At 48.4% G+C, this 20,749-nt stretch overlaps 2 protein-coding genes across 3 annotated transcripts in view; both read right to left on the bottom strand.

Moving 5' to 3' along the window:
- The window catches only part of SRPX (sushi repeat containing protein X-linked), a 117,796-nt gene that overhangs the window by 42,939 nt on the left and 54,108 nt on the right, over positions 1-20,749 (bottom strand). For both annotated transcript variants that reach the window (XM_082717901.1, XM_082717900.1), the window contains 6 exons: positions 18,172-18,363; positions 16,727-16,903; positions 6,749-6,875; positions 3,409-3,530; positions 2,544-2,723; positions 659-792 (listed from right to left, as the gene is read on the bottom strand). In XM_082717901.1, the coding sequence (XP_082574027.1) occupies positions 659-792; positions 2,544-2,723; positions 3,409-3,530; positions 6,749-6,875; positions 16,727-16,903; positions 18,172-18,363 (932 nt within the window). The remainder of the gene's footprint in view (positions 1-658; positions 793-2,543; positions 2,724-3,408; positions 3,531-6,748; positions 6,876-16,726; positions 16,904-18,171; positions 18,364-20,749) is intronic.
- Positions 18,339-20,749, bottom strand: part of RPGR (retinitis pigmentosa GTPase regulator) — a 147,995-nt gene continuing 145,584 nt past the window's right edge. The window contains exon 19 of the mRNA XM_082717894.1: positions 18,339-18,363. The gene's annotated coding sequence lies outside the window, so the exon portion shown is untranslated. The remainder of the gene's footprint in view (positions 18,364-20,749) is intronic.

Below are 20,749 nucleotides of genomic sequence, written 5' to 3'. Positions count from 1 at the left end.
GTACACAGCTCAGAAGGGCACATTTCCTAGAAAAGTGTGCTTCAAACGTTCAGTTGCTCAGGAATCACCCGGAGGTCTTGTTAAAAAGTAAATTAGACCCCATCGGTCTGAGATGGGGGAGACTTTGCATTTCTAACAAGCTCCCAGGTGATGATGATGACCACACTCTGAGAACCACTGTTCTTACAGACAGCTGTCACTCTGAGAGGACCTGGCGGGGCGGAGGAGGGGGGTTGTGGTGAGGGAAGCTCCCTGGGGCAGGATCTGGGGCCTGAAGGCCCCTGGACTCCCCTCATCCCTTGAGCCAGCCTCTTGGGCAAACAACAGAATGACGGCCTCCAGCATAGGCATTTCCCGGACAGGTCCACCAAAGAAGACTCTTCTTTGTCGATTGGGCTTACCGGTCAAGACAAAGAAACCCTATTAGTTGCACAACAACTAGGTTAGCTCTGGGGACTCAATGTTCATCAGGTTATGCCCCAGAGCCAGAAATGAACGGCGGCAGGCCTAAAGCGCCAGTTCCCGGAGGTCCTGGAAAATAGCCAAGGCCCTGAATCTGACCTTGGCCTTTAATGAAATCACCAGGCCCTTCCTGGGAGAGCTCTACCCCCCCCCCCCGCCCCTCCGCACCTGGGCCCGGCTGGCCGTAAGGACTCACCTGCAGCATTCCCAACTGCAGCCTGTAGAGAAGGTTCCGGGCTGTGGGGGCGGACACAATGAGGAGTCTCCTTTTCTCGTAAAACTGATCCAGAAGTGCCGCTGCTGTTCTGACGCCCACGTTGACATTCATGGCTGGGATTAGAAAGGGCCAGATGGATGAGAAACCCCCTACTTATTCTGGCTCAGCATGGCCTGGATGACACCCAGACCATACACAAACGCGCAAGTAAACCCCAATACAAAGTTCCAGTTGTTTTTTTTTTTTTAAAGAATTTGAGAGAGAGCCTGTGCTCATGCCAGTGGGGCGAAGAGGCAAAAGGAGAGGTGGGGGGCGGTGACAGAGAGACTCTCAGGAGGACTTCTCACTGAGCACAGAGTCCGAGGCGGGGCTCGATCCCACGACCATGAGATAATGACCGGTGGTGAAATCAAGAGTAGGCCATGGAACCGACGAGCCACCCAGGCACCCCAGTTGTAAGTGGTTTATTTGGGAGATGGTCCCAAGTAGCACTGGGTTGGGGAATGGGGAGCTATACTGGTTTACTCTTGCTGCTCTCCCAGATCACGATAAATTTAGGGGCTTAACAGGCACAAATTCTCCTACAGCCCCGGCAGTCAGAAGTTTCAAATGGGTTTCACTGGGCCGAAGTCAAAATGTTGCTCCCCACCCCCTGAGGCTCTAGGGAAGAATCTGTTTCCTTGCAGTTTGCAACATTCACAGGTCACCTCCATCTCCCGGGGTGAGGCCTTTCTTGGCATCTTCGAAGTCAGTAGTCTGGCATCTTTGCCTCCCTCTCTCTCTCCCCCTCTGCCTCCCTTTTATAAGGACACTTGTGCAAACACTGGGCCCACCTGGAGAATCCAAGATGGCCTCCGCATCTCAAGATTCTTTCTTAATTTCCTCTGCAAAGTCCCTTTTGCCATGTCAGGTAATATATTCATGGGTTCCAGGGATTAGGATGTGTACATCTTGGCTGGGGGGTGAGGTGGTGGGGGGATGGGCATTACTTTCCCTGCCTCAGGAAGTGAGACAGGGAAAGAAAGAGGTATGTTCTTTCTACTTTAAGATATGAAACTGAAGAACCTTGGGCATTTAGCTGATGGTCTACACGTGTGTGTGTCTCTCTCTCTCTTGCTCAATCCTGCATGGCTGGGTTTAAAGGAAAGCATAAAGATGAGAAAGTACCCCGAAATAAGGAGGAAAGCAGAGTATATAAATAAAAGATATGTCCACAATTTTCTGACTAGTCCCAATTTCACACCATGATCACTACGCAGCCCAATTTATGTTTCCTTGATAATAAGAGTGGACGTGCACTGAGTGCCTGCCCCAGGCCAGGCACTGCTCTATCCCACTGTTCAGTGGATATAACCTCATTTAACCCTTACAACAACTCAAGTAGTAGGTATTATCTTGCTCATTTGGCATTAGGAGGAAAAGTCCCGAATGCCCAAGGTCTGCGTGACTTTCAAACCAGTGCTGCAAAGTGGGAATTATATTGTCCATACGTAGTAGTGTCCTGGCTTTGCGTAAAATAATAATAAAAAAAAGACCCTTCCATTTGTAGAAGGGAAGAACACAGGTACCTAAAGCAGACTCTCCTGATTCACACAGTCGCGAACAGTGGGCCCTGGGCTCCCACCTCCAGCTTCTTCCTTAGAGGACGTGAAAGAGAAACTCAAAGATGGACAGAAGCCAAGGAGGAGGGTGGGTGAGACAGCTGCCCTCGAAATCTGAGGACCGTGTTCACCCGTCCGATGAAGAGGGGTGGCACTGAACCTCTCGATGTGTATGGAGTGAAATCCTCCCTCCCTCTACTGGAATCCAGAACCCAAGGGTCTTTAGGTTCAGCTGCTGGCGGGAGAGAGGGCTGCACGCGTACCTGCACACGTGGGCTCTGTGCCAGACCAGGCCAGGTTGGACTGACAGACTCGGGCAGGGCTGCCCTGCAGCTCATAGCCACCGATGCAGGAGAACTCACAGGTCGCCCCGTAATTGTCGCCATCACTGGAGCACTTCATGTAACCATTCTCCGGGGCGTTGAGTTTGCCACAGCGTCGGACTGTAGGGACACAAGGCCAGGGGGCGCTCAGTGCCGAGCTCCCCTCCACAGAGGCCCAGCCCATACCAGCCTGTGAATGAGTGAGGGGGCATAGGACTCTCTGGCCAGTGGGTGGGCCTTGGAATGGTCACCGTTCATGGCAACGAGACCACTAAAATCAAGCGCACTAGCCTCCTGTGTTACAGAGGAGGCTGAGCCCAGAAGAGTAAAGAGGGTTCGTCATTAGCTGCCCAAACCATGAGGCATAAAATAAATCTTCAAAGTATTTTTTTCAGGGAGAATAAATGTTCTGGAACACCAAGAACATGGACTCCTGGTGGCCCAAATTAGGGGGCTCTCAACTTCCTTTACAGAAGGACTTTCAGGCTTTAGATCACCCAAGCCCATGGAGGAAAATGTTATCAAAATAATATTCTTCTGGGATAGCCAGCTGTGGGCTCATGCGAGACTAGCTTACTGCTCTCTCGGGCCTCAAATAATCGGCCAGCACTGAACCTCATTCGGATTTGTATTGTGAAATTCCGGCTTTAAGATGGCACCCTTCTCCTCGCCTCATCATCAGAGGCTAATCCGAAGCTGGCAAGTATCCCCGTGGAAGTGGGCACTCACAAAGGTTTCCTGCTGGAGGGCCGATTTCGTTTTGCTCTTGTAAAGAGAGGAAAAAGCCAAGAAGCAGTAATCTTACCTCGTACTTTAACTCGAAATTTGCAAGTGCCCTTGTTCTCAGCTCTGTCATAGACTGTGTACTGGATCTTGTGGTCTCCTTCTGGAAAATTCGAGCCTGGGGGGAGGCCTTTTAGAATAACACTTAAAAGGGGAGAAAAAACAGGAACACCAAAGATGGTCATTAAAGGCCTAACAACAATTGGGTCATCATAGGCACTAACTGGATGTGGAGATACTGAGGGGCAGCCTTTAGGTCAGGTTTGACTAGAACAAAGATTTCTTTTTTTTTTTTTAATATTTTATTTATTCATTTATTTGAGAGAGAGAGAGCACAAGCAAGCAGAGAGAGAGAGGAGGAAAAAGGCTCCCCACTGAGCAGAGAGCCCGACGCGGGGCTCGATCCCAGGACCCTGAGACCATGACCTGAGCCGAAGGCAGAGGCTTTAACCCACTGAGCCACCCAGGCGCCCCTAGAACAAAGATTTCTTGAAGAACACAGCTTTTCCTGAGCTTTATTCTGCTTTGGAAGAGCAGTCTAAGACCAGAATATGGAAGTCCCCAATTCCTGGAAAGTATGGATCCATTTTTCTCACTGGAGGATAGAAGAGAAGATGGCAGAGACTGAGAAGCCAGGGCCCCAAGTCTTCTTCCCGTCCCAACTTTGTTCCAAGGAGAACCGTAAACTGCCTCACTTTGGGAAGGATGAACAAATTCTCTGTGAGGAAAACCATTTGAGGGTATAGTCCAAGCAGCCATTGGCGATTTGGGTTTACAGGAGGGTGCTAGAATTAGCTCTAGTTTTTTTTTCTCTCTGGCCCAGTGTGGAGATCTTTCCTGAGCAAAAGGCAAGTTTATTGTGATTCCTTGATTATCCTAATGTAGTAGTAGTAGTATTAGTAATAGTTCTTTGCATGTACATAAACACTATATACACATTTTAGGCATGGTTCTAGGTATTTTACACATACTGGTTTCTTTAATCCTCCACACAATCCCATGAGATAGGAATTATTATTTCCATTTCACAGAGAAATTGAGGCACCAAAAGCTTAGGAAACTTGCCCAAGATCACACGGCTAGGGTGACTAGCATCTTTCTTCTTGGCTGTCTGATGAGAGCACCAGTAGTTTCAGACAGCATGATCGAATACCAGGCTGATGGGTTGGTTTCCCAACAGATACTTAATTTGCCTTCTCACTACAGTTCTTAGCAACGATGAGAATATTTGCTAAGAACGCAAGTGTGCCAGAGCCTTCCACAGAGGTGGTAGGGTGTGTGCTTGTAAGGTATGAACTGAAGCATGGTTAAAATGCAGATAACCCTGAGAGGAATCAGGCTTCAAATATGGGTGGTTGCTGACTTCTCGGAGACTCTGTTTTCATCAGTGGCCTGCACATAACAGCCATGAGGAGTAACTAAGGGAACTCACAGGAAGCACCTGCTTTGGAGACGCACTTGCTCTCCAGAACCTTCCCTCTCAGAAGGGGATCATAGAACAGTAGCTTGTACGAGAGACAGGCCGGAGAAGCAAGGAGCCCAAGTGAGAGCTGAAAAGGTGACGAGACAGCCTTCTCAGAATTCCTCGTTCTGTCTGGAGTGTGTTCCCCGCAGCCTCCTGCTCCAAGCCTCTGCTGGTTCGGGCTATAGAAGTCTAGAAGCAGACAGCTGCTTGGAACGGAAGGCTGGGGGCTACTAAGATAGTCTTTGAAACAGTCACGTTTCTAACCATAACACACAGGCAACCCATAAAGATGCCAAGGTCTATATCCGTGCTAGACAAACACAGTCATCTGGTGACCCATTACTTGGTGTTTATTATGCAGGATTTCAAGAGCAACTGTAGTTGTCAAGATCTCAGAACCTATTATGGGCTAGGGCATAGACCAGGCATTGTTCTAGACCCCAAAGTTCCAAGATCAATAAAAACCAACCCCTGTTTATATCAACTGTGACTTACTCTTTAATCCCAATTGCCTAAAATTTCTCCTTAGAGGTTTGTGACATGTAGATATGACAGCAAGTATATAATTTTCTTAATACTCAAGGAGTAACTTGTAGCTTGTAACTCCTTTAAGCAGTTACAAGGAGGCACACAGTCAGTAAGATTATTTAAGCTAAATGGTGTACTGGGAGAAATGATCAGGATGTAGGAACAAAATGTCTTGCTCGGGGTGAAAGATTCAACATCTTCCCTGTAAAAGATGTTTTCTTATTGCCCATAATTGCCTGGGTTGGATTCTAACAAGGGCTGCCTTGCTGTGTAGTTCAGAGGGGTGGAGAATCAGAGGTATCTTGTCTGCAGGTGCACACTCAGTGGGTTGGTCTGACAGGGCCATGAACTTGAAGGCAGGGATGTGAACATGCCGACATGAAATAGTGGCCTCTAGGGACAATGAAGGCCAAGCAGATCGCTGCAGGGGTACAGGCCCAGGTGCTAGATTAGAACAATATTTAGCCAAACTTTCACAAAGGGAATCATGCATTTTTAAAAGCATTCTGGAGGTATGTCAAACTATTCACCCAGCTATTCGTGGGGCATGGCGTTGGGGTAGAGAAGAAGGTAGAAGCAAGCTTCTCTTTTTTCTTATAAGCTTTCTCTGTAAGTGTTTAATGTAGTCACAAGTTTAAAGATTTATTTATTTACTTTAGAGAGAGTGGGCAGGGGGAGGTGAGGAGGGAGAGAGGGTCTCAGGCAGTCTCCCCACTGAGCACGGAGCATGTGGGCTCGATCCCGTGACCTGAGCCAAAACCAAGAGTTGAATGCTCAGCTGACTGTGCCACCCAGGAACCCCTATTGTAGTCCCAAGTTTAAAAAATAGACTAAAAATCAAGTTTTTTAAAAAGCAGTTGCAAAAAACAAGGGCTAGAAAGGTCTGCCTTAAACCATATTCACAGAACACCAGGGAGGTAGGTGATGGCTTAGTAAGGACTGGGGGCTACAGTAGGAGCACCCTGGGCAGGCAGTGGGGGTGGTTCTATCCCAGAGTGAACCAGTTGGTTTCCTCTTCCTCCTCCCGTCCCTCTTCTTCCCACCACCCCTTCTTCCCTTCTCTCCCTTGACAAATACTGACCGAGTCCCAGCTCTGTGCTCAGCATGGTTCTGGGCATTCAGGGTCTGGCAGTAAACGTGCTATGGTGGAGACAGGCAAGACACGAGGACAGAAGTGAAATATACAGGAGGTCAGGTGCTGAATATGACGAGGGAGAAAAAAGCAGCCCGAATGAGGGACCTGCTGGAGGAGCGCCACAGTGACTCTGTGCGCATCAATGGACCTGCACGGATACACTTTCCCACTCTGGCTCATTAAATGTCTCTCAGAAAAGAAGCAACAGCCTCCTCACTGCCAAGTTGTACTTACTCAGTTAGGATGCCATCCGCTGTGTCTCTTCCTTCCGGGGTGTCCCAGGACACCCGGACCGTCAGCTTATTGGGTTCAGCGATGCGTTCCTTCACACTCGGGCACTTGATTCTAGGAGGTTCCATATCTGAAAATATAACCAGAAGATTCTCACCATCATCAAGAAATATCTTGTCCACGGGGGGTACAACACCCAGCATCTGACATGCCCACAGCTCTAGGCGCTCCCCATTTTTGAAGGGTTTAGTTCACCCCACTGTATTTTTCTTCCCGCCATTCATCCTGCCCCTTCTCTCATCCTGAGTTCAGAAGATGGCTGGAGAACTCCTACATGCACGGCTAAACCTGGCCGTGCAAGGCAGCTTTCGGGGTAATTCATTAGCTCTGGCAACTTCTCCCTGGACTTCTAGACTTCGCTTACTGACTTCACAGCACTTCAGCCCTCCGAGTTAGAAGTCATTCAGGCACAGGGAATCCCTCTTCCTTTAAAGGCAGCATCAGAGATGATCAGAAAAGGGAACCTTAGCTGTCTTCTACTTTGATTCAGCTCAAGGCAACACAACTCTACTGAAGGCTGCCTATCCAAGGCATCATTCCAACTGCTGTGTCATGGACTGCTCAAGCGTTTACGGTCTATTGGGGTGGACTATTGTCACCATACACAAAATATAACATGAGGCAAATGAACAGCATGGCCCCAGGTGAGGTAAAAGTAAATGGGATGGAAGTTTCAAGGAAAAACCCAATGCTCTGTTTTACAGATGTGGAAACTGAGGCTCAGAAAGTTTAAGTGATTTATTTAAGGCCAGGTATGTAGACAGTGATAGTGTGGATTATAACCCAAGCCCAAGCCTTTACTCCTGGAACAAGCTCTCTCTCTCTCTCCTCTGGCGATGTCCATTCCCAACTGCTTGGTATCTTACAACAAACAGTGGTCTGTCTGGATCCACTGTGCCCTCCACCTGCCACAGGACCACACCTATGGTTTTGTTTCTGGGGATAGCAGTTTTGCCTTGGCTCTGGCCCTCCAAAGGGCCCCCGAGTAGCTTCTCGAGTAGTGGCTCTACCTGGTAAAAGATCTTCTGCTTCCTCATTATCAGGGATGGGTTGATAATGAGGGCTAGAAGTAAATGAGATGTCAATCCTCACTGGGTTGGATTTCATTTTGTTATAGCTAAAGTGAAGTCACAAGAAGGCGAGGGAGCTTCAGACTTTTGTAAATTCCACTTGATTCCGAACAGGTAGAGAATGTATTTAAAGATGGCCTAGGAGGCGCCCAGGTGGCCCAGTTTGTTCAACACCTGCCTTCAGCTCAGATCACGATCTCAGAGTCCTGGGATCGAGCCCCCTGTCAGTCTCCCTGCTCAGCGGGGAGTCTGCCTCTCCCTCTACCCCTCCCTCCAACTCATGTGTACTCTCTCCCTCTCTCTCAAATAAATAAATAAATCTTAAAAAAAAAAGATGGCCTAGCAAGTCAACATTTAGATACACATTGCTTTCCATGTAAACTGGTAATTATTTAAATGCCGTTATGCTACAATCTGAATGAAAATAAAAGATCATTTGGTTCTGAATCACAAACAACTTTGAGAGATGAAAACACCACGTAATCTTCATACTTTCTCCTACATCTTGTTGAAAAACTTCTCATTTTATTTAGGGTCTGAAATTTTGAATAATTTGCTAAATGGTTTTGTCTTCAGCTATCCAAATTCAGATGCATTCTATGCCATGCATCGAGAGAGTGTGAATTTACAAACCTTGATACACTAATCCCCAATCGATTCACTACCATATACTATGGCATCTAAGTTAAAATCCATTGTGAGATGTGTCCCAATTTCAGGGGTATTAAAACATACCATGATATGCCTCTCAAAATTGATAAAGTACACACATGTTCTGATGAAATGGAACACGCTTTAAATGCATTCAACGTGTCTATTTTCATTTGCTAAGTTTAAAAAAAAAATCCGGGGCATCTGGGTGGCTCAGTGGGTCAAAGCCTCTGCCTTTGGCTCAGGTCAGGATCCCAGAGTCCTGGGATCGAGCCCCACATCAGGCTCTTTGCTCCCCTGGGAGCTTGCTTCCCCCCGCCCCCGCCTGCCTCTCTGCCTACTTGTGACCTCTCTCTGTCAAATAAACAAAATCTTTAAAAAAAATACAAAATAATCCTTTTGTTTTTGTGACAAGAGGGGACATTAGACATACACATATAATTGAGATGACTGTTTCACAGCTGTGTGTGAATCACAAAGATGAGTATACGACACCTGCCCCCTGCTGGTCAATTCTAGCTGGCTCGCTCATCATGGAAAGCATATATATATATATATATATATATATATATATATATATATTTTATTTTATTTAAAATAAAAGGGGAGAGGTTGAGGGCAGGAGACAGATTTCAATGCAAAATTACAGTCTTCCCATATTTTCTTGGGGTGACATCGTCCAAGCGAAGAGATACTCCTACTCTCTGCGTCATGCAGCTAAACATCTGAATCATGTACTGGGTTTTCTCTATCCAACCACGCGTGCGGACATTGTGAGCTAACATGCTCCAAATCAGGTTATCTGGGTGAAGGCTCTCAGAGCTTCCCAAAGCCAGCTTGGGTCCGCCTAACAATGATCAGCCGAAACTGGCCTAGTTTTTCAGAATCCATGCTCTTCCAAAGTAGAAACAAGGAGAAAAAAAACCCAATCATTAGAAATAACAGCTAAGGGGCGCCTGGGTGGCTCAGTGGGTTAAAGCCTCTGCCTTCGGCTCAGGTCATGATACCAGGGTCCTGGGATCAAGCCCCGCATCGGGCTCTCTGCTCAGCAGGGAGCCTGCTTCCTCCTCTCTCTCTGCCTGCCTCTCTGCCTACTTGTGACCTCTGTCTGTTAAATAAATAAAATCTTTAAAAAAAAAAAAGAAAGAAAGAACAACTAATATATGCTGCACCATCCCGCCTGCCTGCCCCAGGCTGAGTACTCGGCCTGCACTATTTCGTTCTCCCGTCTGCCCATTGATGGAGTGTTGTTAGGACCATCCTCATTTGTACCCTGGGAAGTGTTTCCTCTTGTGGAATTTCTCGTGGTCTGGGATTTTAAGATATGATCACATGTTTTTTTTTAATTTTCGTACTAAGCCGAACACTTCTGTGTGTCTGCCTGCCAATGACCTCATAGTGTCCTCCAACACGGACATTCTTTTCAGGTCACCTGCTACAGCTGTGCCCTGAATCCAAGAAAAGCAGGTTCAGTTGCACCCTCACTTTCAGCCGACGAGACCAGCTGGCCTGCCCTTCTTCAGCAGATGTTCCAGAAACCTAAGCCTATTTTTACCCAGCCATGGCCATCATTGCTTTTTATAAGTGATCATAAATTTCCATCAATGAATTGAATAAAGTTACTATAGAAACATAATTATAATTCCCTGCTGAGTCAGGATGCCCACAGAGCCAGTTATTGTGTAGAAACCCTGGCCTCTGCATTCAGGGGAGACATCTCACCAACTGTGTCCCTCCCCTGTGCTCTAGTCACCTCTCTGCATATGCAATACTGGAAACAAGGGGCGCTTGTGTGGCTCAGTCTGTTAAGCATCTGCCTTCAGCTCTGGTCATGGTCCCCGAGTCCTGGGATCTAGCCCCTTGTGGGCCTCCCTGCTCAGTGGGGAGTCCGCTTCTCCCTCTCCCTCTGCCCCTCATCCCCCCACTCCTGCTTTCTCTCCAATTCTTTATATATAAATATAGATACAGATATCAGAAACAAATATATTTCACTCTATCAACTACTGTTTATCTGGCAAGCTTGGGAATCCTCAAAACATCTCACCAGGTGGGCAGTAGAAATAAGAAAGAAGTTCAAAAGGGTAATGTCCTGGCCAACAGGTAACAAGAAAAAAAATAGCCTTTTAAACTAAGGCTATAAATTAACTGCGTGGTAAAACGTTTCCTCAAAGAGTGGAAGATTTCCACTGGAGATCTGTGTTTGGAGATGACTGCTAGATGTGTGATTAACAGGTGCTTCACAATAGGCCAGTTACTGGTATCTGAGACTGCATGACCTGGGGGTGGGGGGGTGTCTTCTTTCTGCCTCATTCTAAGGCAGGATGCTATTCTTACCCCAAGTCAAGGGCTGCCCCACTCCTCACAAGGCGCAGACTCCATTCAGTGTCCATTTCCTGACTTCCTACATACCCCAAGCAAACTGGCTTTCTACCTGCTGCTACTCTCATTTCTTCTATCCCTTGACCTGTCACGCCAACTTGGTCTCACCCTCTACAGTCAATGGGGCAGGGACTTGGTGGTGGATCCCCCAGTCTCTGATCCCTCTTCTTTAATAGCAAAAGAACTGCCTGGACCTTTCATCTTCCGGAATATAAAGACTACATTTCCCAGCCGCCCTTGAAGTTAGGCGTGGCCATGTGATGCGTTCCACCAATGGGCTGTGAGGAAAAGTGACATGGGCAGTTTCTGGGCTGTGCTGTTAAAAGGGGTGGGCGGAGCATACCCTTTCCTTTTTTCCTGCGTCCTCTAGTCCTCTACCCTGGTTTGAAAGTGGATGTGTGGGAGAGCGAGAGCAGTCATCTTAGCCTGAACAGCAAGTGAGGGATTGGGCCTATGACATGGCCCAGGGCTGCTTAAGCACAAATATTTATATAAGAATAGAACTGCTGGCTCATTTGAAGCATTATGATTTTGGCCTTGTTAATAGTACCTGAACTGGTATATGAACAATCACGCCAGTTTTTTTCAAACTACTCTGTAGAGCATCTTGTATGGCATCTTCAAGATGTATTTCATTAATGACTTCCAAGCACTGATTTTGAACAAAGGATATTGTGGTGAATTTCGTGCAAAGGTGGCTCATAATCCCCTTATATACATGCAGCACCTCCTAACAAGAGGTTGAGTCGAATTTTCATCCCTTTGAATCTGTGCCAGCCTCGTGACTCACTTTGACTAACAGAACATGAAGTAACGCTACGCCCGTCCCCAGTCTGGGCCCTTCAAGAGTCTGGCACCTTCCACTTTTGCTGTCTTCTAAGGAAGACAGCTGACATCTATGGAAATCCAATTATCTTATTGGAGAGGCCATGTGAGGAGAATAAGAAATTATGAAAGGAGAGATAGACTCAGCCAAACCCCAGCCAGCAGAGCCAACTGAGGTTCCAGACTTGTGAATGAAGCCATCTTGGATCCTCTGACCCCAACCATCATCTCAGCCATTAGCATGTGGAACAGAGTTGAGCTGTCTCCACTGAGCTCTGCCCAAATTTCTGACCCAAAAACCAGGAGCAAAAGAACATGGTCATTTGGAGCCACTGGATTTTGGGCTGTCCGTTATACAGCAATAGCTTACTGATACAGATACAAAATAGTTTGAGGTTGGTGACAGAGGAAGCCACTTCATGGGACACAGGAAGACACTGACTGCCAAAGGCAAAACAAACCTGGACGCTGAGAACTTGCCCAACTGTTTGCTTCCCCCAGCCAGAGTATAATCTTTGTGGATGTCTCTGGGAAGTGGTTCCGATTCTTTGGTATCGTGGAAAGTATCAGAAGATTTTCCCCAATGGACGCAAGAGGCAAGCAATGACTTCCACAGTGAAAAGTCACCATCCTCACCAGAGAGACGCCCAACCGAAGAGTGGCTGGTGGTGTGTTTCTATTAGAGATGGCCACCAGAAGGTTACATGTTCACTTTGTACTAAGAAATCAGGCCAGGGAAAAAGTGCACCACTATCTCCATCAGCCCAGCTGTTTCGAAGCTGACATTAGCTTCCTGAAAGTTTGCAGAAGGATGTGTATTTGTTGACCCAGGAGATATTTGGCATAATTTAAGATCCACAACGACACACTGATAGGTTCATTCTTAGCCCCATAATGTTTGTATCTTCAAGGAATCTCTGGAAATAAGGCAGGGCAGCCCAGCAAACTTCCCTGTGCGTCAGCGGGTGAGCCCAGCTGTCAGACAGTTGAGAAGCCAGTAGAACATTCCATCACTGTGCATGCGTATCTGCAATCTCAGAGAATTTTTTATTCCAGAATCTCATCTGTGCTAACTCTCTTGATCTATTCTACTCTGGAGGCAGCACAAAACAAGCAGGGAGCAGTTCCAGAAACCTACTCAGTTTGTATGCGGTCCTTTGTTAATACAGCTAACTGGGGCTCTTTGCATGTCAAAAGACACCCGCTGGGTTCTCATTATCTGTGGTTTTTAGACTTTCTTTAATGTTTTCCTCTTTTGGCCCAGGAACTAGGGTTGGTCTACAGGAGAAATCACGTGTCAACTCAAAATCTGGTTTCTAGATGAGGACTTATAATTCTCACTGTCCATTGTTCTATCTAACTGCCAGTGCAACCCAAAATAACTACAAATGGAAAGAAAGAAAAAACATCCCCTAAAACAATAGCTGTTTCATTCCAAGGCTTTCTTTTTATATATATCAATGGCGGTTGTGGCTCTTCAAATACTTTACCCTCCTGCGACTGCAATACAACTCTTCCCCTGCCCTGACTTCTTTCTATATCTGTTTCGGAAATAACCATGGGTTTGAATCCAGTGCCAGCGTGTGGTCTGCAGGAGAGAATTAATTTTAACTGCTGGCACTTTTGAATTAGCCAGACCACAGGACTGACCGCCTCAGCATCAAAAGAGAGCTGAGGGTTCGCTCTTCCCTCTGGGTCTGGAGGAGAGTTGGGATGATTTTCTCAGCACTCAGCAAAGCTCTGGCCAAGATGCAGTGCTAGAAGTTGTGTGGAAATTTGGGAACTACTCAGCCACCATGTGTCAGCATCTAAAATAGGCTGAGGCTCTGGTTTATGCTCAAGGACCCCCTAGCCTTGCCAACACACCCACAAAGTGATTAAACTAATGTCATGCATTTAAAGCCAAAAGAGTCGAGGACATCCCTGGTGTCACGTTCACTGGGGATGGCCTCCAGCTTATTGTTGTCTTACTGGGAAAGAACTGCCTGCTTGCACTGTCCCTTTGTCTCCTTTTCCTGGGAACTCTATGCGCTCCTGTGGCTCACGGGTCCCCCCTTTTCTCCCTCCCCGACCCCCACTGTAGGCACAAGATCCTCTCCCACCTCTGCAGCATGCCTGAGACTTGCTCTGGCAAACTCTAAGATAAATCCCCGGAAATTGGGGTTCGTTGCTTCGTTCTTTCTCCCTCTGGGAAGGTTCCAGCCCCATCTGGTCCAGCTTAAGCCATGCCTGTTGCTTTTTGAGAACAATCAGCACGTTCTTTCCACGACTGCACACGATCTGGACACCTGAACAGTGTGATCCCAAGAGGAGTCGTTACCAATGCTTGCCTCCAGAAAGATTCCCAAGCATCCCTTCTCCTCCTGTCCACCTCTGCCCTTTCCCACGCGAGAGAGGAGAGCTGAGAAAATCTGAGTGGTGGTTCTGAGGCGCTAGCTTGCACACGCACCAAGTCACGGGGGAGACACTGAAAGTGACATCTGGGAGGGGCCCTTGACCCGAACCTCTGGCCTTGGGCCCCATTCTCCCTGCGCCGCATGAGTAGGACTGCGTGGCCCTCTGCCCACTGAGAACTATGGTGAGTCCAGGCCAGGGGCCAAAGCCTCAGAGAAAAAGTTACTGAGGCCAACAATCCCTTGGTGTTTAGGTTTTCGATAATCAACCCGTTCCTGCCCGCACTGAAAGTCTCAAAATTCTATTTCCCAGACTCCTCCTGCCAGCTGGGTGCCAGGCAGGTTTGCCCACAGGAGGCACCATCCTGGGAACGGAAGGCCATTATGCTTCTGGTGCGAGCTTCTGAGAGGGCTTCCTGGGCTCCCGAGCCATCGGCCAATGTTTGCTTCTCCAGCCCTCAGTCGGCACGGCTTTCTGCTGTAACTCATCTCGGGTAATAGTGTTTTTCCTCTTTTGTTCCTCTGGCTCTTTTTAGATTTTTTTTTTAACCCATTCTCTATAGGAAATTCTCCTCTGTTCGGAGTACCTAGTGTGGTATCTGTTTTCCCAATTACCCACCAAGACAAACTCCTACCTACATCCTAGAGAGAGAGAAGCCTTGAGTAAACCTGAGTCAGCAATCGGAGTTTCTTTGAACGGGTTGCTTGCGTCAAACGGATACTAGGTGAGGTCCAGGCTGTAGCTCGGACAGAACGGGGTTTTCTGTCACACCCTGGGCAAGGTCCCTTGGCTACAGCTCTGTCCCCATGTAACTGCAGAGAGAAAAAGGCTGCCAGGGAGGACCGCAGACAGCAGCGTTCTCACAACGACACCGCTGGGACTGACCTAGAGGAGTTGCTGTTGCCCTAGAGGAGTTCTGCCCCCAGGAGGCATCAATCTCCGTCCCCCACCCCAAAGCATATGCCCCCAAACAATGAGCACTCAGAAAGGAGTCCTTGGGGTAAAGCACATCGGCAGACTGAGCTGAACGGTTCTCAGGAGGATGGTCAGATCCCAGCAGCACAGGAGCCAGCCTCATAGGGCCTGTGGCCTTAGCTTAGTGCCAGAGCTGTCTCTGGATTCAGGGACTTTGGGCCCGAGAGCCTGGAGCCACAGGCTTGGTTCTATGCAACCTTGAGTAAGACAGGTGACCTCTTATCCCTCATCTGTAGACTAGAGGAAGGGAGTAGAATGTTCTGGAAGGCTGGGTCCTGGCAGCTCTAAAAATTTATGAGTAAACTATCCTCTGGCATGGTAGTTCTCAACCACGTGGAGGGAGGTTTGGAAAAATACCAGAGCCCCAGTGATTCAGATTTAAATAGAAGCCAGAGTTGAAAACCACTGTCCTAGAGCAGTCTCCCTCAGTGTTTAAAGGGCACAGGAATCCCCCAGGGAGCTTATTAAAATGTGGATTTTGATCTGCCAGGTTTGGGATGGGTCACACCATGCGATATTTCTAATAAGCCTCCTGCTGGTGCTAATGCTGCTGGTCCAAGGGCACAATTTGGAGAACGAAGGTATTAAAGTTCTGCCCAAATTTGATATTCTAAGGCAGGCTCTCAAACTGCAGAGCATCAGAATCCCCTGGAGGGCCTGAGAAAATGCCAGTTGCTAGACCCCACTTTGGACCTGCTGAATCTGCATTTTCACCAGCGTTTCCAGGTGATTTGATGCACTTTAAAGTTTGAGAAGTACTGTCTTCTATCAGTGGCTCTCTTGAAGCCCTCTCAGAATGCCCAGAATGCGTGGGGGTGGGGTGCTCCTTGAAGCACACAGCCCTGGGCCCCTTCCCCAGAGCCTCTGATTCAGCAGATCTGTAATGAGGCTAAGAATTTGTATTTCTAAAGGGTTCTCAAGGCTGCTGCACGCTCCCAGGACCACACCGTAAGAACCATTTCTCAACAAACCCTGAGTCAGGTAACATTTCCAAATCCCAGCTTAGCGCACAGAGTGCTTGCTGACCACAATCATCGACAACAAATAAACTCCAGCTGTCAGCTGAAAGGCACATAGGTGTTCTCTGCGGGGCGGTCTGGCAAATGTCAATGACTCTGCTCAGTGCCACAGGCAGATCCCTGGACGGAGGCAGCCCTCTGCCAGTCTGCAGAGGCCTCATTAGCAAACCGAGAAAGAAACAAAAGTCAGACGAAGCCACGGGCTATCAGGTCTGCTCCAAGTTACAGACTGATGTTAGGTCTGGGCTAAAGGCCTGAGAAGTAGGAAGGAAGAGAGCTTCAGAAATCAAATCTGGGGGGGGCACCTGGGTGGCTCAGTGGGTTAAGCCTCTGCCTTCGGCTCGGGTCATGATCTCAGGGTCCTGGGATCGAGTCCCATATCGGGCTCTCTGCTCAGCGGGGAGCCTGCTTCCCCCCTTCTCTCTCTCTGCCTCTCTGCCTACTTGTGATTTCTCTGTCAAATGAATAAATAAAATCTTTAAAAAAAAAAAAAGAAATCAAAGCTGGGTCATCCGGGGTGTTGATGCTTCCTTTAAAATCCACTACACACGCACACACACCTTGCTCCTCCCAAAGTATGTGCCCCCTAATGAATGGTATTTTCTTACCAACACAGGAGGCTGGGCGGCCACTCCAGGCCTTGTTGTCCATACACGTGACCGTCCGCTCCCCTTTCAACGTGTACCCTGGCGAGCAGTAGTACTCACACCGGGAGTTAAAGTAGGCGCCATCTACGCACTTAAACCCTCCATTCGCCGGCATGGCCAGGGTGGGACACCGCTTTTCTGAAAAAGAGAAAACCGGATACTCAGAGCTTCTTAGTTTTTGTCCGTAGTCTTTCAGAGTCCAGAAATGCTGAAAACACAGTGAGTGCCAAGTCAACTGAAAGACAATGGACAGAATCCGAGATACAAAGGGGTGGCTGCGTGCCACACAGAAGGGGCCCACTGTTTCCTATGGGACCTGCTTGGTTTGGCATCCCAGCTGAGCCACTGTTTTAGGTTGGGTCCCTCAGAAGCAGACCCTGAGATGTGGATTTGTGTGCAAGTGATTTAGTTAGAAAGGGCTCCCAAGGGAGACCAGTGAGGGATGAAGAAGATAGGACAGGGGAGGGAAGGTGCCCCGGCAGGGGAAGTCCCAGAGTTTGGCCTGCCTCCAGGCAAGGAAACTAGGCTTCCCTAACCCTTTACCAGTCAATCCTGGGCAGCTACGGGCCCAGTGGGGATGCTCTCTCTCTGCCTCAAAAAAGGCCCAGTCCTGTAGGAGCAGGGCCTCAGAGTCTACTATATATTCACAGTTACTGTGCATAGTACACATGGGCTGAGACACATGGCTGCCGTATCGGCCCCCCGTCAGTAGACTTGTTGCAAAAACTGGACACAGGGCAGATGCTTGGCATACAATACGTGCTCAATAAATGGTGTCTGTTTTGAATCACAATGGCATCTCATAGGTGCTTCAACAATGCTGGGCCTCTTGGAGTGGCCTGAATGAGAGGTGATTTTTCCTCAAGCTGGATGTCCACCCCTGAAATGCTCTCCTAGTCTTCTTTGTCCTCCGAGGCACAGTTGCTTTCCCAGGTTAGTGTTCTGCAGTCACTCGCCCTGCCTCCTGAAGCTCCATCCCTCGGGAGAACACTACCAGACTGTCCCTAGGGACACAAGTTGGTGACTTCTCCCTTCCTGGTGCTTCTGGTGCGATGTGTGTCTCTCCCCTGCTCTCTGCTGCTACTCGGAGACCTTTGACAGCAGAGCATGTGTGTGTTTTGTTTCTAGATCCCCAGTACACTTCCAGGGGCTGGCTAGCATGTCCTGAACAAACACAACCTTTGTACTCGCCCCGTTGCCCAAACAGTCCATCACACTTTCTGGTCTGAAAGGTGTCATCACTCTTCCAACCACATCTTCCAAACCCACTGGCATCTGCCCACTGTGTGTGTGTGGGGGGGGTGTTCTCATCAGAGACCATGCAACCTTCAGCTTTTTAACAACAACAAAAAAAGCCTAATCTCAGAGCACAAGAACTTCGGTCCTGATTGGGCCGGGCTACTCACGCTTGCAGATGACCTTGTCGGACCACCGCTTGTTTGACTGGCACACCAGCTGGGGAGAGCCGTGCAGCTCGTAGCCCTTCCGGCAGCGAATGTCGCACCTAGTCCCCAGGGCTGTTTTGTAGTATCCTCCTTGAGGGGCCCTGCAGTACACATCCCCATACTTCACCTTGATGGGGGAGCACCATGGGGTATCTGCAGGTGGCAGAAACAAAGGTGGGGAGAGATAGGACAGCACAACTTTAGAAAATGGGTCTCCTCTTTCTCCAAGTCCCTGGCTGGCTTTGCCCCAGGTTTTGGAATCTTTTAAGGAGTGTTTAAGGTGGGGACACCTGGGTGGCTCAGTTGGTGAAGGGTCTGCCTTGGGCTCAGGTCATGACCCCAGAGTCCTGGGATCAAGCCCTACACTGGGCTCCCGGCTCAGCAGGGAGCCTGCTTCTCCCTCTCCCTCTGCCCCTCTGCTCATGTTCCCTCTCTCTCTATCTCTCTCAAATAAATAAATAAAATCTTTTAAAAAGGAGTCTTTAAGGTGTCTCTGGGTGGGGAGGTTATGATTATACGACTAGGTATCAGACATATCTGACTACAGACCCAGGTTCTTCCATTACTAACTGTGTGGTCTTGGACAAGTTACTTAACCTTTCTGGGTCAATACCTATACTTCTGTCACAGGGGCACTAAGAAGAACAAACAGAACCCATTAATGCATATTAAGCACCTAGCACAGCACCCAGCACATAGCACTTACTCAATAAATGCTTGCTCCTTTTCCTTTACCCCTGAAGGAGGTAACAGAATTCTTTGGAGGGCAACTGGTATCATTGTGAATCCTAACCCCAAACATCTGTGCATAGTGGCAGGGGAGTCAATAATTGGGTAGAGTTTTCCCAAATCTGCATGCATATTCTCTGTAAAAATTTGAAATACTATTTTACTTCCTGTGAATGAAGCTGCGATTTCTAGGGTTTTGCCGTGGGATAGCATTTTGGCTTAAAATCACAGAACACTTGCTCCTCAGAGGGAAGCAACCCCCTTTTCAGATGTCCCCAGTGATGCCCCCTCTTTAGGAACATGGCAAAGTTCCCAAATGGCAGAATACCGGGGTGACTTGATTTGGGGCTAGGAGTTGCCCAGAGCACAGATAGGATCACACTGATAAATCAGAACCTCTCTCTGGTGCCTTTGGAAGGTGCTCGCTGAAAGCTGTAACATTGTTAGGGCAAGGCTAGCTCCCCGGTGGGCAAGTTTCCACAGTGCCCACCGCACAATCGATGGGGACCAGGGCCAGGCTCCCTCAAGCCAGCCGGTGGCGGTCTCACGGATGCCAGGTGTAGGAGCCCCCCTCCCTCCAGCTGCCTGGCTCTCCCCGCCTCTCGGGCCCCTGAGCTGTCCGCGAGCAGGGTGCGTGCGCCATCATGTGGCCGAAAAGGAGGACACCTTGTCTGACTGTCCAGGGAATTTTCTGACGGTGTGTTTCTGACTGCTTCTCAGTCCTGAAGACCAGGACCCATGCCCAGGGCTTGTGCACAGACGGCTTTTTCACTTTTGCGCCTTCACAACTCCTTTGGCTAATACTTTCATCCTATAATATTTGTGGAGACTGTGGCCACACGGGGCCTACAGTCAGGACTCAAGCACAGAAGGCGTGTCCTGTGGGCTCGACCCTGTGGGAGCAGACTTAGAGGAGTTTGCCCCAGGCCTGCAGACCTTCCTTGAACCAAGTTTCATTCCTCTGGATTTTACACACACAGTCTGTGCTAACAGTTTTACATGAGAACCATCTGGACCCCAAAGTCAAGTACAAAACAGCATACATGTCTCCATTATTTTCTTTAAGTATAAAAGAATCTTGAACCAGTTTTAAATACCCTGGTTCCTTCTTTGGTGATGGCTCCAGGTAAGCCATGAAAGTAGATTTCAAGATCACAGGTAAATGAGAAGCCCTTGGGGTGTGTTTGCTTAGCATGCCAAGCTGTGGATATTTCTTCTGTCACCAAAAGATCTTAAGATAAAGTTTGGAAAAATCCACAGATGCCTACTACTCAAACAGAAGTGAGATCTGGACCCTACTGACTTCTGTGACTACTGGAAGTGAGGTATATTTCTCTCTCCCTCTCTCCTTCTCTCTGCCTTTCTTTTCCAACTGTAATAGGCAAGATCACCTACAAGGAAACTCCATTATACACCAGTTGTTTGGGGTCTCAGAGAAGCATTTTTTTATAGTTCGGCAGAGGACTTCCGTGGTATTAAAAAAATCTTTAAAATCACCTGTATCTTCCCCACCCCTCCTCCTTAACCTCCCCACTGCCTCGTTTCCTCTTACTTTCCCTGCGTGTCTTGTTCTTCTAGAACAAGCAAGGCTTCTGTGCCTCCTCCTTTTGCTGGCTGGGTCCCCCTTCCTGCCTCTCTCTCCAGAGAAAGTTAAGCCCCTGCTGGGGGTGGGGGAAGGGTGGCGAGGGAGGGGTGAATACCGGGGACAAAGAGAGAGGGAGGAGGAAAACGTACTGAGCTGGCAGGGTATGGTGCATGCAAGACCAGGCAGAGGCAAAAGCCCCGGGGGGCATCCGTTCCAACTCTGTCA

This window comes from Mustela nivalis (genome assembly GCF_964662115.1).
Source record: "Mustela nivalis genome assembly, chromosome: X".
In the NCBI taxonomy this organism is placed as follows: Eukaryota; Metazoa; Chordata; class Mammalia; order Carnivora; family Mustelidae; genus Mustela; species Mustela nivalis.
Note: the sequence above shows the minus strand (reverse complement) of the source record. Positions and strands in the feature narration are given on the sequence as shown.